This window comes from Mustelus asterias, chromosome 27 (genome assembly GCF_964213995.1).
Source record: "Mustelus asterias chromosome 27, sMusAst1.hap1.1, whole genome shotgun sequence".
Lineage (NCBI taxonomy): Eukaryota > Metazoa > Chordata > Chondrichthyes > Carcharhiniformes > Triakidae > Mustelus > Mustelus asterias.
In genome coordinates this window covers 874,158-892,406 of record NC_135827.1, presented here as the reverse complement: position 1 = coordinate 892,406, position 18,249 = coordinate 874,158, and the positions used below count along the sequence as shown (strand labels likewise).

General features: G+C 46.0%; 1 protein-coding gene across 3 annotated transcripts in view; it reads right to left on the bottom strand.

Moving 5' to 3' along the window:
• The window catches only part of LOC144480058 (transmembrane protein 107-like), a 49,024-nt gene that overhangs the window by 12,986 nt on the left and 17,789 nt on the right, over nt 1-18,249 (bottom strand). The window contains exons 4-5 of one of the 3 annotated variants that reach the window (XM_078199229.1): nt 11,494-11,594; nt 5,125-5,221 (exon numbers count right to left, since the gene is read on the bottom strand). In XM_078199229.1, the coding sequence (XP_078055355.1) occupies nt 5,125-5,221; nt 11,494-11,594 (198 nt within the window). Of the gene's footprint in view, nt 1-122; nt 220-5,124; nt 5,222-10,647; nt 11,595-18,249 lie in introns of all 3 variants that reach the window. The other 2 variants (XM_078199230.1, XR_013495606.1) reach the window with 2 other exon arrangements.

The window sequence follows — 18,249 nt, the reverse complement described above, 5'->3', positions numbered from 1 at the left end:
TGCCACTGTGCCAATTTTGTATCCAGTTTGCCACATTCCCCTGGATCCCAGGGCTTTTTATTATTTTTAACTAGCCTGTCAGGTAGGACTGTGTTGAATTAAATGAAACAGATCTGTGATACCTGCAGAAGCCAAAGATATACCAGTAGGTCCAACACTCCCATTTCTCGAAGACAAAGAAGGACAGACAGATGCAGGCACTGCAATGCGCTGCAACAGCTGAAGCACAAGTCAGGGAAAAATTGCACACAGGAATTGCAGCTGTCAAAACAAACACAGACACACAGCAGACTCATTCTCATCACAACCCACCGCCTGGGTACATGGAATACCAACTTGCAAGCTCCTTTTTATTCTTCTGAATGTAAGCATCTTCCACAAACCTAGCTCAACATAGGGCAGATTGGTAAAGTCACTGGACTAGCAATCCAGAAGTCCAGGCTAATGTTTTGGGGACATGGGTTCAAATCCCACCGCAGTTGGTGAAATTTGAATTTAACTAATAAATCAGGGCTTAAAAAATCAGTCTCCAGTAATGGTGAGAATGAAACTATTATCATAAAAGGGAAGGAAATCTGTCATCTTTACCTAGTCTGGCCTACGTATGACTCCAGATGCACAATATTGTGGTAATTCTTAACCGAAGTGGCCAAGCAGGCAACTCAGTTCAGGTCAGTTAGGGATGGGTAACAAATATTGGCCATTCCAGTGACACCTGGCCTCCAATGAAAGGGTAAAAGTAAATTGAGGAAATGTTTGAGAAAAGATTGTTATAATGTCGCTACTAGGTGATGCTGCATACACTACCCCTCTTTATCTTTAATGACTTTGGAGCCCCGAAACCCACACAATTCAAGCATGTTAAATGCTTCGCTAGCTCCTCAGACATTTGTTAATCCAGAACAGTATGTTCAACCTGAGGTAATGAGGAGGGTGGGAGAAGCAAGTTAGTACTGACATGGCAAGAGACTGACCGTCAATCTTTCATTCTGCTTGGAGGTTATGAATGCAACACAACAACTTGGTGTTTTTGGGATTCCAGGTGTGAGGGAAGAGGGGTAAAGTTACCGGACACAAGAAAAGCTCAGGGTATGTTTAAAGCAGAGATTGATAGATTCCTAAATACCAGTGACATCAAGAGACATGGTGATGGTGTGGGGAAAAAGGCATTGAAGTGCATATTCAGCCATGATCCTACTGAATGGCAGGGCAAGCTCGATGGGCTGAAAGGCCTACTCCTGTGTAACTAAAAGTTATCAGTTCTTAATCTGCTCCCTAAATACAGCAATGCCAAGATGATAGGTTACGGGGCCGATCCTCCCAAAAAAATTCTAAGTCTCGAATTCGCGGGAAAACTGGAGTAATTCACACTGGTTTTTTCAGTGGGAGTTCACACAAGACTCTCCCACTATCTGTGTAATGCAGAGGCCACCAGTGTGAATATTATTATATTTCATGGGGTGGGGTCTATCCATGCTGGGGAGGCTGAAACCAGCGGGCCTCTGCCTCAGTTTCTCGATCGCTGGCCAGCCCAGGACCCCTGCAGTGCTACCCCCCCAGGACTTCTGCAATGCTACCCCCCATCCCTGCCCCTCTCCAGCCCGGACCGGATCCTAATGCAGAGTGGCAGCGGGAACCCCCACCCATCACCCCCTGGGCCCTGCCCCATGCCCGATGAGCAGTGCCAAGGTGCCCCCGGACAGTGCTGGGGGGGCACAGGCTTAAAAAGTGTGAAATCCCCAAGCACTTGAAACTTAACTCTGTTTCTCTCCCCACAGATCACGCCAGATCTGCTGAATGGTTCTGGCATTTTCTGTTTTTATTTCAGACTTCACCCAAGAGAAATCCATTCAGGTTTACTGACCTCGAGATATCTCACCTTCCCCCCCCACATTGGCATCCTTTCCCTCTCTCCTCTGGGTTAATATACAGCTCAATATGTTCTAAAGATGACCAGGGAACAGGTCATGCTCAACTTAGTTATGAGAAATGACTCAAGTAATTAACAACTTGATAGTGAGGGAGCATCTTGCTGTGCTAGTTACATGAGAGTTTGACATTGAGGTCCAGATGACGAAAGGTCACACACTAATGTTTTAAACCACTAATGTTTTAACCACTGTGCTACCGTGGGCGGCACGGTAGCACAGTGGTTAGCACTGCTGCTTCACAGCTTCAGGGACCTGGGTTCGATTCCCGGCTTGGGTCACTGTCTGTGTGGAGTTTGCACATTCTCCTCGTGTCTGCGTGGGTTTCCTCCGGGTGCTCCGGTTTCCTCCCACAGTCCAAAGATGTGCGGGTTAGGTTGATTGGCCATGCTAAAAATTGCCCTTAGTGTCCTGAGATGCGTAGGTTAGAGGGATTAGTGGGTAAATATGTAGGGATATGGTGGTAGGGCCTGGGTGGGATTGTGGTCGATGCAGACTCGATGGGCCGAATGGCCTCTTTCTGTACTATAGAGTTTCTAAGATTTCTAAGATTTAAACTTCAGTAAGGCTGTCTTGAAGGAATGAGACAGGAGCTGAACAAGTTAAACTGGACTGCAACTGGATCCTGGGCTTCCTAACCCACAGATCACAATCAGTAAGGATAGGCAACAACACCTCCTCCACGATCATCTTCAACACCGGTGCCCCACAAGGCTGTGTCCTCAACCCCTTACTATACTCCTTATACACCTATGACTGTGTGGCTAAATTCCCCTCTAACTCGATTCTCAAGCTTGCTGATGACACCACCATAGTGGGTCGGATCTCAAACAATGATAAGACAGAGTACAGGAATGAGATAGAGAATCTGGTGAACTGAATCTCTCCCTCAATGTCAACAAAACAAAAGAAATCATAGAAATCATAGAAACCCTACAGTGCTGAAGGAGGCCATTCGGCCCATCGAGTCTGCATCGACCACAATCCCACCCAGGCCCTACCCCCACATATTTTACCCACTAATCCCTCTAACCTATGCATCTCAGGACTCTAAGGGGCAATTTTTAACCTGGCCAATCAACCTAACCCGCACATCTTTGGACTGTGGGAGGAAACCGGAGCACCCGGAGGAAACCCACGCAGACATGAGGAGAATGTGCAAACTCCACACAGACAGCGACCCGAGCCGGGAATCGAACCCGGGACCCTGGAGCTGTGAAGCAGCAGTGCTAACCACTGTGCTACCATGCACAGAAAAAGAGATAGCCATCGACTTCAGGAAGCAAGTGGAGGACATGCCCCTGTCTACATCAACGGGGATGAAGTGGAAATGGTTGAGACCTTCAAGTTTCTAGGTGTCCAAATCACCAACAACCTGTCCTGGTCCCTCCACGCCAACGCCTCTACTTTCTCAGGAGGCTAAGGAAATTTGGCATGTCCACTATGACTCTCACCAACTTTTACAGATGCACCATAGAAAGCATTCTTCCTGGGTTGTATCATAGCTTGGTCTGGCTCCTGCTCTGCCCAAGACTGCAAGAAACTACAAAGGATCGTGAATGTAGCTCAGTCCATCTTGCAAACCGGCCTCCCATCCATTGACTGTGTCAACACTTCCTGCTGCTTCAGAAAAGCAGCCAACATAATCAAGGACTCCAAGCACCCAGGACATACTCTTTCAAGTTCTTCCATCAGGAAAAAGATACAAAAGTCTGAGGTCGTGTATCAACTTTTGATTTGATTTGATTGTCACATGTCACATTGTCACATACAGTGAAAAGTATTGTTTCTTCCGCGCTATACAGACAAAACATACCGTTCATAGAGAAGGAAACGAGAGCATGCAGAATGTAGTGTTACAGTCATAGCAAGGGTGCAGAGAAAGATCAACTTAATGCAACTGACTCAAGAATAGCTTCTTCCCTGCTGCCATCAGACTTTTGAATGGACCTACCTCACATTAAGTTGATCTTTCTCAACACCCTAGCTATGATTGTAACACTGTATTCTGCACCCTCTCCTTTCCTTCTCTATGTATGGTATGCTTTGTCCGTGTAGTGTGCAAGAAACAATATGTTTCACTGTATACTGATACAGGTGACAATAATAAATCAAATCAAATCATCTGCGACCAGTTTCATAGAATCACTACAGTGCAAAATGGGGCCATTTGGCCCATCGAGCCTGCAGCGACAACCATCTAACCCAGGCCCTATCCCTGTAAGCCCATGTATTTAACCTGCTTGTCGCCCTGACAATAAGCATGGCTAATCAACTCAACCCATACATCTTTGGAGTGTGGAAGGAAACCGGAGCACCTGAACTATAGGTATCAAGGCATATGGGGAGGGGGGGGGGGGTAGAGATCAGGATATTGAATTTGATGATGTCACGATCATAATGACTGGTGAAGCATGCTTGAAGGGTTGAATGGCCTACTCCTGCTTCTAGTTTCTGTGTTTCTATGCATGAGATCAAGAACTATATTTTTTTGCATTTCATGGATCTCATTGATTCCCATGCACTGAGGGGGAAGGGTATCAATGACACCTCTACTGAGGAGATGGGTCTAACTGATTCCCTCGCATTTAGGGAAGGGTTCTCACTAAGCTTCTGGAACTGAGGTGACTAACACCCTTGCAACATGAGCAGTGAGCAAATGTTTCAGAAAGAGGAACGTTTTGATGTGTAAGAAGAGAAATTAACTGCATAAGAACATAAGAAATAGAAGTAGACGCAGGCCCCTCGATTCTGCTCCATCATTCAACTCGATCACAGTTGATCTTCTATCTCAAAGCCATTTTCCTTGTTGTCTTTAACATTTGGAAATCTATCGATCTCTGTCTTGAACATACTCAATGACTGAGCTTCCACAGCCTTCTGGGGTGGAAAGTTCCACAGATTTACCATCTTCTGAGTGAAGAAATTTCTCCTCATCTCAGTTCTAAATGGCCTACTCCCTTTTGTGAGATTGTTTCCCAAACATTCTTACTGCATCTACCCTAGAATCATAGATTCTATGATTCTAAGGTAGATTCAGGATCATGCAGGACACTATCAAGCTTTTCAAAAATGTAGTATGCTTGTATACAGTGACTATCATCAATGATCCACACACACTGCAACTGGTCAGAGAAATTTACTGTGTGTTTGGCTCAACTTCCATCTCAGCTATTCAACATGGTAGATGACCTACCTGCAGAAAGCGAATATCCACCAGTATGTATTGCACGGCCACTGCTCAAAGAGGAAGAAGAGAAGAGCAACTGAGGCACTGGCATGTGTTCCAATAGCTGAGGCACAATTAATAGGAAAGAGCCAAAGAATCAGTACTGTTCAGATAGAGTGGCAGTCTGACTCCCCAAGTTTCCATTACCCTCATTCATTATGCCCCTTAATAACCTAAAAACTCATTTACATGGTAACATACAGCACAGAAGGCCATTCAGCCCATTGTGCTTGGTGACACTATTAAATTAGTTCCACTCCACTAGACTTTCCCATAGCCTGTAATTTTTTTCCCTTCAGCCATTTATTCAATTCCTTTGAAATTTATTGTTGAACCTGCTCCAACGTTTTTTCCACGACCCTGCAGTTTGGAACATGTACCAACAAATAAAGTGAAAGAAGGTATTAAAGTAACAAGAATAAAGAATTCGGTAGGAACAGCTATCACTAGAAAGAGAAAACAATGAAATCCATCCTTCTCTGAAAATGCCTCCAGCTATTTTGCTTTGTAATAATTCAAAAAGTTACTCTTGGTTGTGGTTCAGTCGGTAGCTCTGTCACCTCTATCTCATAAGATTTTGGGTTTAAGTCCCTCTCCAGGGCTTCAGCATTCAGAGTACAGGAATGAGATAGAGAATCTGGTGAATTGGTGCAACGACAATAATCTCTCCCTCAATGTCAACAAAACAAAGCAGATAGTCATCAACTTCAGGAAGCATAGTGGAGAACATACCCCTGTTTATATCAATGGGGACGAAGTAGAAATGATCGACAGCTTCAAATTTTTAGGTGTCTAAATCACCAACAACCTGTCCTGGTCCCCCCATGCCGACACTATAGTTAAGAAAGCCCAGCAACACCTCTACTTTCTCAGAAGACGAAGGAAATTTGGCACGTCAGCTACGACTTTGACCAACTTTTACAGATGCACCATAGAAAGCATTCTTTCTGGTTGTATCACAGCTTGGTATGGCTCCTGCTCTGCCCAAGACCACAAGAAACTACAAAGGGTTGTGAATGTCATCCAGTCCATCCGCAAACCAGCCTCCCATCCATTGACTCTGTCTACGCTTCCCGCTGCCTTGGAAAAGCAGCCAGCATAATTAAAGACCTCACACACCTGGACATTCTTTCTTCCACCTTCTTCTGTCGGAAAAAAGATACAAAAGTCTGAGGTCACGTACCAATTGACTCAAGGACAGCTTCTTCCCTGCTGCCATCAGACTTTTGAATGGACTTACCTCACACTAAGTTGATCTTTCTCTACACCCTAGCTATGACTGTAACACTACATTCTGCACTCTCAACTTTCCTTCTCTATGAACAGTATGCTTTGTCTGTATAGCATGGAAGAAACAATACTTTTCACTGTATGCTAATACGTGACAATAATTAATCAAATCAAATCAAAATCATAAAAATCAAGGCTGAAACTATAGCATAGTATTGAGGGAGTACTGTTGTAGGAGCTGTTCTTTTGAATGAGGTATTAAACCAAGGCCCATTTCTCTGCTTGTGTGGATGTATAAAACAACCTGTCCTGGTCCCCCCCATGCTCACAAAAGGTTGCTGCAGAAGATTGGGGCACTCGGAGTTGGGGGTAGGGTGTTAGCGTGGATTGGTGATTGGCGATCCAACAGGAAGCAGAGAGTTGGAATAAATGGGTGCTTTTCTGGTTGGCAGATGGTGACTAGTGGCGTGCCGCAGGGATCGGTACTGGGGCCTCAACTGTTTACTATTTACATAGATGATCTGGAGGAGGGGACTGAGTGTAGGGTAATAAAGTTTGCTGACGACAGGAAGATAAGTGGGAAAGTGAATTGCGTGGAGGAAGCGGAAGGTCTGCAGAGAGATTTTAATAGGCTGAGTGAGTGGGCGAGGATCTGGCAGATGGAGCATAACATTGGCAAATGCGAGGTTACTCACTTTGGAAGAAATAATAGCAAATTGGATTATTATTTAAATGGAAAAAAATTACAACATGCTACTGTGCAAAGGGACCTGGGGGTCCTTGTGCATGAGTCGCAAAAACTCAGTCTGCAAGTACAACAGGTGATCAAGAAGGCAAATGGGATGTTGGCATTTATCGCGAGGGGGATAGAATATAAAAGCAGAGAGGTCTTGCTGCATCTGCACAAGGCATTGGTGAGGCCGCAGCTGGAATACTGTGTGCAGTTTTGGTCCCCTTACTTGCGAAAGGATATATTGGCCTTGGAGGGAGTGCAGAGAAGGTTCACCAGGTTGATACCGGAGATGAGGGGTGTAGATTATGAGGAGAGATTGAGCAGATTAGGTTAGTACTCGGAGTTTAGAAGGCTGAGGGGTGATCTTATAGAGGCATATAAGATAATGAAGGGGCTGGATAGGGTAGAAGTGGAGAGATTCTTTCCACTTAGAAAGGAAACCAGAACTAGAGGGCACAGCCTCAAAATAAAGGGGGGTCAGTTTAGGACAGAGTTGAGGAGGAACTTCTTCTCTCAGAGGCTGGTGAATCTCTGGAATTCTCTGCCCACTGAAGTGGTGGAAGCTACCTCGTTGAATATGTTTAAGTCATGGATAGATGGAGTCCTGATCGGTAGGGGAATTAAGGGTTATGGGGAGCAGGCGGGTAAGTGGAACTGATTCACTTCAGATCAGCCATGATCTTATTGAATGGCGGGGCAGGCTCGAGGGGCTAGATGGCCTACTCCTGCTCCTATTTCTTATGTTCTTATGCTGTCACTATAGCTAAGAAAGCCCACCAACGCCTCTACTTTCTCAGAAGACTAAGGAAATTTGGCATGTCAGCTACGACTCTGACCAACTTTTACAGATGAACCATAGAAAGCATTCTTTCTGGTTGTATCACAGCTTGGTACAGCTCCTGCTCTGCCCAAGACTGCAAGGAACTACAAAAGATTGTGAATGCAGCCCAATCCATTACACATTGATTCTGTCTACACTTCCCGCTGCCTTGGCAAAGCAGCCAGCATAATTAAGGACCACGTACCCCGGACATTCTCTCTTCCACCTTCTTCTGTCGGGAAAAAGGTCAGATACCAACCGACTCAAGAACAGCTTCTTCCCTGATGCTGTCAGACTTTTGAATGGGCTTACCTTGCATTAAGTTGATCTTTCTCTACACCCTAGCTATACCTGTAACACTACATTCTGCACTCTCTCGTTTCCCTCTCTATGAACGGTATGCTTTGCCTATATAGCGCGCAAGAAACAATACTTTTCACTGTGTTAATACATGTGACAATAATAAATCAAATCAAATCCACAGCACTATTTTGATGAAAATCAGCACAGGTATCCCAGGAGTTATCCTGCTGATACTTATGCCTAATTAACATCACAAAAACATTATCTGATTCATGATTCCACTGCTCTTTGTGAGAGTTTGCTGTGCATACCTTGGCTGCTGAGTTTCTTACATTATAATCATATAAGAATTATATGAAAGGTGCTTTGACACAGCTGGTGGTCATGAAAGGTGCAATAGAAATGCAGTTGTTTTCTTTCTTCTCAGCACAAAACACAAAAAGAACATGGACCCAAGAAGAGTTTGGACCCGACTGGATTCACCAGCAGCAGCAGAGGATAAAAGAAAACCGAGATTCAAAAAACATGCCAGGAACAAAATCACAGGGGAAATCAAGAAGTGACTTCATAGCAAAAGCACAATCGGAAAGTATGTGGAGAAACAGAAAGTAGCTGGGGTGAGATAATTATCTATAAATTATAATCTTAAAACTTTTAGATAACTCAAAGAAGAAAGAAAATTACAGCACAAGAACAGGCCCTTCGGCCCTCCAAGCCTGCACCGACCATGCTGAACCTTTCCGGGGACCATATCCCTCCATTCCCTTAAAAGTCACTATCATATCTGCTTCCACTACCTACCCCGGCAGTGGGTTCCAGGCACCCACCACCCTCTGTGCAAAAAACTTGCCTCGTACAGCTCCTTTAAACCTTGCCCCTCACATCTTAAACCTATGCTCTCTAGTAATTGACTCTTCCACCCTGGGAAAAAGCTTCTGACTATCCACTCTGTACATGCCCCTCATAATCTTGTAGACTTCTATCAGGACGCCCCTCAACCTCTGAAATTCCAGTGAGAACAAACCAAGTTTCTCCAACCTCTCCTCATAGCTAATGCCCTCCCTACCAGGCAACATCCTGGTAAATCTTTTCTGTACCCTCTCCAAAGCCTCCACATCCTTCTGGTAGTGCGGCGACCAGAATTGAACACTATATTCCAAGTGCGGCCTAACTAAGGCTCTGTAAAGCTGCAACATGACTTGCCAATTTTTAAACTCAATGTCCCGGCCAATGAAGGTAAGCATGCCGTATGCCTTCTTGACTACCTTCTCCACCTGAATTGCCACTTTCAGTGACCTGTGTACCTGTACACCCAGATCCCTCTGCCAATCAATACTCTTAAAGGTTCTGCCATTTACTGTATATTTCCTATCTGTATTAGATCTTCCAAAAGATTATGAGAGGCATGGACAGAGTGGATAGTCAGAAGCTTTTTCCCAGGGTGGAAGTGTCAATTACTAGGGGGCACAGGTTTAAGGTGCACAGGGCAAGGTTTAAAGGAGATGTCCGAGGCAGATTCCAGGCACCCACAGAGGGTGGTGGGTGCCTGGAACTCGCTGCCGGGGGAGGTAGTGGAAGCGGATACGGTAGTGACCTTTAAAGGGCATCTTGACAAATACATGAATAGGATGGGAATAGAGGGATATGGTCCCCGGAAGGGTAGGGGGTTTTAGTTAAGTCAGGCAGCATGGTCGGTGCAGGCTTGGAGGGCCGAAGGGCCTGTTCCTGTGCTGTAATTTTCTTTTGTTCTTTGTTCACCCGGAGGAAACCCATGCAGACTCAGGGGAGAACGTACAAACTCCACACAGACAGTGACCCAAGCCGGGAATCGAACCCAGGTCCCTGGCGTGGGCCTAGGACACTACCCTGAGGCACTCCTGCAGAGATGTCCTGGAGCTGAGATGACTGACCTTCCACAACCACAACCATAGAAACTCTACAGTACAGAAAGAGGCCATTTGGCCCATCGAGTCTGCACTGACCACAGTCCCACCCAGGCCCTACCCCCATATCCCCACAGATTTACCCACTAATCCCTCTAACCTACGCATCTCAGGACACTAAGGGACAATTTTAGCATGGCCAATCAACATAACCCACACATCTTTGGACTGTGGGAGGAAACCGGAGCACCCGGAGGAAACCCACGCAGACACGAGGAGAATGTGCAAACTCCACACAGACAGTGACCCAAGCCGGGAATCGAACCCAGGTCCCTGGAGCTGTGAAGCAGCAGCGCTAACCACTGTGCTACCGTGCTGCCCATCTTCCTATGTACCAGGTATGACTCCAACCAACGGAGTGTTTTCCCCAATACCCATTGATTACAGTTTCGCTAGGGCTCCTTGATGCCACACTCGGTCGAATGCAGCCTTGATGTCAAGGGCTGTCACTTTCACCTCACCTCTGGGATTCAGCTCTTTCGTCCATGTTTGAACCAAGGCTGTAATGAAGTCAGGAGCTGAGTGACCCTGGCAAAACCCAAACTGGGCGTCACTGAGCAAGTTATTGCTGAGCAGGTGCTGCTTGATAACACTGTCGATGACCCCCTTCCATCACTTTACTGATGATCGAGAGTAGACTGATTGGGCAGTAGATAACTGGCTGGGTTAATGTAAGCCTACTTGTGACACTCATAAATAAACTTAAACTTAAAAGCTCAAGGTGGAATGGAGGTCAGTAACCCAAGTCTATAAAGTGGGATTGAATCTTCCTGAAAGTGGCCTCTTTTAGAATGCCACAGGATAAAATTAAAACTGTGACAACTGCAACTTCACTAAAAAAAACAAGGAAGATAAAAACTCTCAATAAGTTCCCCGAATGCTTAAACAGATAGCCGTGGAATAATTTAACCAGATGCTATGGAGAAAGTTTTCCGGTCCCGCCCACCATGGGAATTATAGACCATTTAAAGGTCCATTGACATCGGGAGAAAATTTTGAGTTTTGGGGCACACGTGGCTGGAAAACCCCATCCTATAACTCCTGTTACCATTGAGAAGTTAATAGGAAAGCTACAGGAGATGCCTGTGTTAGTCACTCAGAGACAATGGCCGGGGATTCTCTGACTTCCTCCGCCACTGGAATTCTCTGGTCTTGCTGCTGGGAATGGAGATTTGGGCTGAGTGCCAAATTTTCCATTCTTGCCAGCAGTAGTAGCAGGGCATACGTCATCAGAGAATTCTCTCCAATGTCTTTCAATCTATCTGGTTCTAGACAGTAATAGTGCTGTGTGACTGCCTGAAGGATACAAATGAGGTTCTGGGTGCTGCTGAACATGGAGACTCCAGAGAAGAAGCCCAGCAGCTCAATCAGAAACAGACCCAGCGTCACCGACAATGCCACAATTAATCTGGAAGGAAGCAAAGGACCACAATCAACAGACATTCAAGTGAAACCAATAAATTCTTGTGCACAGACTTCTAGGGAAAAACTGGAATCAGATATGCAAAATATATAACACCAAGAAAACACAGGCTTAATCTACCATTAATAATAAAAACAAAGTGCTGGAAAAATACAGCAGCACCTGTGGATAAAGAAAGAGAGTTAATGTTTCAAGTCCAATATGACTCTTCTTCAGAACCTCTAATCTGCCATCATGATGGCAGAAGTTGATTGATCTGTGATCTGTCTTTTCAGAGCAAGACTTTCATGACAAGAGAAGACACGGAGAGTGAGTTACTTTTAGAGCCACAAGTTCCAAGATTCCAGCAGTTTGCAGTTTTGATGATGGCCAGAGTTCTGTCTGCTGCCTCCTGCTTCACGGGAGACAGCACAGGCTGTTGGCCTGGATTCCTGTCCTCATTGGAAATCAAACAGTAACCAACCATAAGAACCATAGGTGGCACAGTGGTTAGCACTGCTGCCTCACAGCACCAGGACCCAGGTTCAATTCCTGCCTCAGGTCACTGTCTGTGTGGAGTTTGCACGTTCTCCCTGTGTCTGCATGGGTTTCCCCTGGGTGCTCCGGTTTCCTCCCACAGTCCAAAGATGTGTGGGTTAGGTTGATTGGCCAAACTAAATTGACCCTAGTGTCAACGGTAAATATGAGGGGTTATGGGACTAGTGCCTGGGTGGGATTGTGGTCAGTGCAGACTTGATGGGCCGAATGGCCTCCTTCCGCACTGTAGGGTTTCTATGATTCTATGATTCATAGAAACATAGAAAATAGGAGCAGGAGTAGGCCATTTAACCCTCTGAGCCTGCTCCACATTCAATACGTTCATGACTCATCCTTCAACTCAACAGCTTGATCCCACTTTCCCCCCATATCCTTTGATCCCTTTAGCCCCAACAGCTATATCTAACTCCTTCTTGAAAACAAAAGAACAAAGAACAATACAGCACAGGAACAGGCCCTTCGGCCCTCCAAGCCCGCACCACTCCCTGGTCCAAACTAGACCATTCTTTTGTATCCTTCCATTCCCACTCCGTTCGTGTGGCTATCCAGATAAGTCTTAAACGTTCCCAGTGTGTCCGCCTCCATCACCTTGCCCGGCAGCGCATTCCAGACCCTCACCACCCTCTGTGTAAAATACGTCCTTCGGCTATCCATGTTAAACCTCCCCCCCCTCACCTTGAACCTATGACCCCTCGTGAATGTCACCACCGACCTGGGAAAAAGCTTCCCACCGTTCACCCTATCTATGCCTTTCATAATTTTATACACCTCTATTAGGTCACCCCTCATCCTCCGTCTTTCCAGTGAGAACAACCCCAGTTTACCCAATCTCTCCTCATAACTAAGCCCCTCCATACCAGGCAACATCCTGGTAAACCTCCTCTGCACTCTCTCTAAAGCCTCCACGTCCTTCTGGTAGTGTGGCGACCAGAACTGGACGCAGTATTCCAAATGCGGCCAAACCAACGTTCTATACAACTGCAACATCAGACCCCAACTTTTATACTCTATGCCCCGTCCTATAAAGGCAAGCATGCCATATGCCTTCTTCACTACCTTCTCCACCTGTGACGTCACCTTCAAGGATCTGTGGACTTGCACACCCAGGTCCCTCTGCGTATCTACACCCTTTATGGTTCTGCCATTTATCGTATAGCTCTCCCCTCCGTTAGTTCTACCAAAATGCATCACTTCGCATTTATCTGGATTGAACTCCATCTGCCATTTCTTTGCCCAAATTTCCAGCCTATCGATATCCTTCTGTAGCCTCTGACAATGTTCCTCATTATCTGCAAGTCCAGCCATTTTCGTGTCGTCCGCAAACTTACTGATCACCCCAGTTACAACTTTTTCCAGATCGTTTATATAAATCACAAACAGCAGAGGTCCCAATACAGAGCCCTGCGGAACACCACTAGTCACAGGCATCCAGCCGGAAAAAGAGCCTTCCACTACCACCTTCTGTCTTCTGTGACCAAGCCAGTTCTCCACCCATCTAGCCACCTCCCCCTTTATCCCATGAGATCCAACCTTTTGCACCAGCCTACCATGAGGGACTTTGTCAAACGCTTTACTAAAGTCCATATAGACGACATCCACAGCCCTTCCCTCGTCAACCATTCTAGTCACTTCTTCAAAAAACTTCACCAGGTTAGTGAGGCATGACCTCCCTCTCACAAAACCATGCTGACTATCGTTAATGAGTTTATTCCTTTCTAAATGCGCATACATCCTATCTCTAAGAATCCTCTCCAACAACTTCCCGACCACAGACGTCAAGCTCACCGACCTATAATTACCCGGGTTATCCTTTCTACCCTTCTTAAATAACGGGACCACATTAGCTATCCTCCAATCCTCTGGGACCTCACCTGTGTCCAGTGACGAGACAAAGGTTTGCGTCAGAGGCCCAGCGATTTCATCTCTCGTCTCCCTGAGCAGCCTTGGATAGATTCCATCAGGCCCTGGGGATTTGTCAGTCTTTATAGAACATAGAACAGTACAGCACAGAACAGGCCCTTCGGCCCACGATGTTGTGCCGAGCTTTGTCTGAAACCCAGATCAAGCTATTTCCTCCCTATCATCCCGAAGTACTCCATGTGCCTATCCAATAGCTTCTTAAATGTTCCTAAAGTTTCTAACTCCACTATCCCTGTAGGCAGTCCATTCCACACCCCAACCACTCTCTGCGTAAAGAACCTACCTCGGACATCCTTCTTATATCTCCCACCATGAACCCTATAGTTATGCCCCCTAGTTACCGCTCCATTCACCCGAGGAGGATTCCCTAAAAAACCTAACACTTCCTACCTTGTAATGGAGATTTTCGCTAACGGGTCAACATACAGGGCATGATCTTACTGGCCCACTGTGCCAGTCGATCGGCACGACATGTGGGGAAGAGGCCAATAATCAAACTGGTTTGGCGCCAAAAGCCATCTTCCTGGTCCTATTTTGCTCTGCCACTCAATACAAGCATGGTCGTTTCACAAGCTCACCATCTGGAGGTTCTTGAGAAGATCCACCATGAACACCTCAGCATAACCAAGCATCGAGACAAGGCACAGCCATCTGTATGCTGGCCAGGGATTTCATTCAGTTGAACAGATGGTCTTTTGCTGTGTCACCTATGCCACGAACAGACAGGAGCAGAAAGAGCCACTCCTAACCTTCTCCTTCCCATCGAGGTCTTGGGACTGGCTTGGCATGGATTTATTTGACTAAAGGAAAAATCTTTCCCTTAGTGGTTGACTATTATTCCCAATGGATAGAAGTGCAAAACCTACATGGCCTTACCTATGAGGCTGTTATTACCCCCTTGATGAAAATGTGCTCTACAAATAGCATTCTGGATATAGTCATCTCCGATAACACACCGCTGACTGCCAATGAGTGCTTTCAATCCTTCACAAAGTCACATGGATTTGTAGACCTCCTAAAAATACCCCAGACCAACAGAGAAGTTAAGAGGGCAGTATTGTCAAAGACCACTTGAAGAAGGCGGCTGCTGATGGTCTAGCAGATGCTCGGAGGACGATTTTCCAATCCTCACCAGTTACAGGGGAGGTACCGGAGGACTGGAGAAATGCAAAACGTTGTTTGAAAAGGAATCAAAGGAAATGCCAAACAATTAGGGCGGCACGGTAGCGCAGTGGTTGGCACTGCTGCTTCACAGCTCCAGGGACCTGGGTTCGATTCCCGGCTCGGGTCACTGTCTGTGTGGAGTTTACACATTCTCCTCGTGTCTGCGTGGGTTTCCTCCGGGCGCTCCAGTTTCCTCCCACAGTCCAAAGATGTGCGGGTTAGGTTGATTGGTCATGCTAAAAATTGCCCCTTAGAGTCCTGAGATGTGTAGGTTAGAGGGATTAGCGGGTAAATATGTAGGGATATGGGGATAGGGTCTGGGTGGGATTGTGGTCGGTGCAGACTCGATGGGCTGAATGGCCTCCTTCTGCACTGTAGGGTTTCTATGATTTCTATGATTCTAATTATAGGTCAGTTAGTCTGACATTGGCAGTGGGCAAATTAGTAGAAACAATCCTGCGAGATAGGATTAACTTTCATGTAGAAAGGCCTGGATTTGTCAGGGATGGTCAGCATGGATTGTTAAAGGAATGTCGACTTGACAAACTTGATTGAATTCTTTGAGGAAGTGACAAGAATGGTTGATGAAGGTAGTGCATGTTGTGGACATGGATTTTAGCAAAGGCACTTGACAAGGTCCCACATGGCAGATTAGTCAAAAAAGTAAAAGCCCGTGTAATACAGGGTAATGTGACAAGCTGGCTTAGTAACAGAAAACAGAAAGTAATGTTCGATGGACGCCCTTGCGAATGGAAAGTTGTTTCAAGTGGTGTTCCAAAGGGCTGTGTTGGGACTCGTGCTGATTAGGACGTGAACGTTGGGTGGGGGCATGATTGGGAAATTTGTACATGACACAAAGATTGGCCGAGTGAGTAGAGTATAGTGCAGATGACAGCTGTAATCTACAAAATGATATTGATGGATTAGTGGAAGTGGGCGGTAAAGTAGCAGATGGATTTTCATAGAAACCCTACAGTACAGAAAGAGGCCATTCGGCCCATCGAGTCTGCACCGACCACAATCCCACCCAGGCCCTACCCCCATATCCCTACATATTTACCCGCTAATCCCTCTAACCTACGCATCTCAGAACACTAAGAGGCAATTTTAGCATGGTCAATCAACCTAACCCGCACATCTTTGGACAGTGGGAGGAAACCGGAGCACCCGGAGGAAATCCACGCAGACACGAGGAGAATGTGCAAACTCCACACAGACAGTGACCCGAGCCGGGAATCGAACCCAGGTCCCTGGAGCTGTGAAGCAGCAGTGCTAACCACTGTGCTACCGTGCCTATGGTTCTAATGTCAACTTTGGGCTTTCTCTGCTCAGATACTATTACATAGAACATAGAACAGTACAGCACAGAACAGGCCCTTCAGCCCACGATGTTGTGCCGAGCTTTATCTGAAACCAAGATCAAGCTATCCCACTCCCTATCATTCTGGTGTGCTCCATGTGCCTATCCAATAACCGCTTAAATGTTCCTAAAGTGTCTGACTCCACTATCACTGCAGGCAGTCCATTCCACACCCCAACCACTCTCTGCGTAAAGAACCTACCTCTGATATCCTTCCTATATCTCCCACCACGAACCCTATAGTTATGCCCCCTTGTAATAGCTCCATCCACCCGAGGAAATAGTCTTTGAATGTTCACTCTACCTATCCCCTTCATCATTTTATAAACCTCTATTAAGTCTCCCCTCAGCCTCCTCCGCTCCAGAGAGAACAGCCCTAGCTCCCTCAACCTTTCCTCATAAGACCTACCCTCCAAACCAGGCAGCATCCTGGTAAATCTCCTCTGCACTCTTTCCAGCGCTTCCATATCCTTCTTATAGTGAGGTGACCAGAACTGCACACAATATTCAACACCATAACATCGTGGGTTTGCCTGTGTGAACTCCTGAACTCACAACTTCCCTTCCTGCCATAGATCTTGTTACCAAATGTCACGGTGAAAGACCATGATCAAGCTAGGAAGAAACTTTACTGAGTGAGTCAAGCTCATTCTTTAACTGGCAGTTCAGAGCTCAGGACCTGTGAGAGGATATGCGTCACAGAAGCATGCAGCTGTGGTAACTTAAAAACTATGGCAATGAGATCCAACAGGTCAGGACATAGCCAGACACTGTTCGGTGGAACAAATCTGCCCTAATCCGAAATGATTGACAGCATGGACAGAGTTCAGTGAACCTGAAGAGTGAGTGTCACACCTATCAGACCACAAATGAAGGACATCAGCAGTGATAGCCCTCTCTAAGTAACCTCAGAGTCATAGAATCATAGACGTTTACAGCATGGAAACAGGCTCTTTGGCCCAACTTGTCCATGCCGCCCTTTTTTTAATTAAAACCCCTAAGCTAATCCCAATTGCCCGCATTTGGCCCATATCCCTCTTTATCCATCGTACCCATGTAACTATCTAAATGATTTTTAAAAGGCAAAATTGTACCCGCCTCTACTACTACCTCTGGCAGCTTGTTCCAGACGCTCACCACCCTGTGTGTGAAAAAATTGCCCCTCTGGACACTTTTGTATCTCTCCCCTGTCACCTTAAACCTATGCCCTCTAGTTTTAGACTCCCCTACCTTTGGGAAAAGATATTGACTATCTAGCTGATCTGTGCCCCTCATTATTTTATAGACCTCAATAAGATCACCCCTCAGCCTCCTACGCTCCAGAGAAAAACGTCCCAACCTATCCAGCCTCTCCTTATAACTCAATCCATCAAGTTCCAGTAGCATCCTAGTAAATCTTTTCTGCACTCTTTCTAGTTTAATAATATCCTTTCTATAATAGGGTGACCAGAATTGCACACAGTATTCCAAGTGTGGCCTTACCAATGTCTTGTACAACTTCAACAAGACATTCCAACTCCTGTATTCAATGTTCTGACCGATGAAACCAAGCATGCTGAATGCCTTCTTCACCACTCTGTCCACCTGCTTCGGAATTCTTATCTACTCCTGACAAAGGGTCATCCAGAATCGAAACATTGGCTCTATTCTCTCCCCACA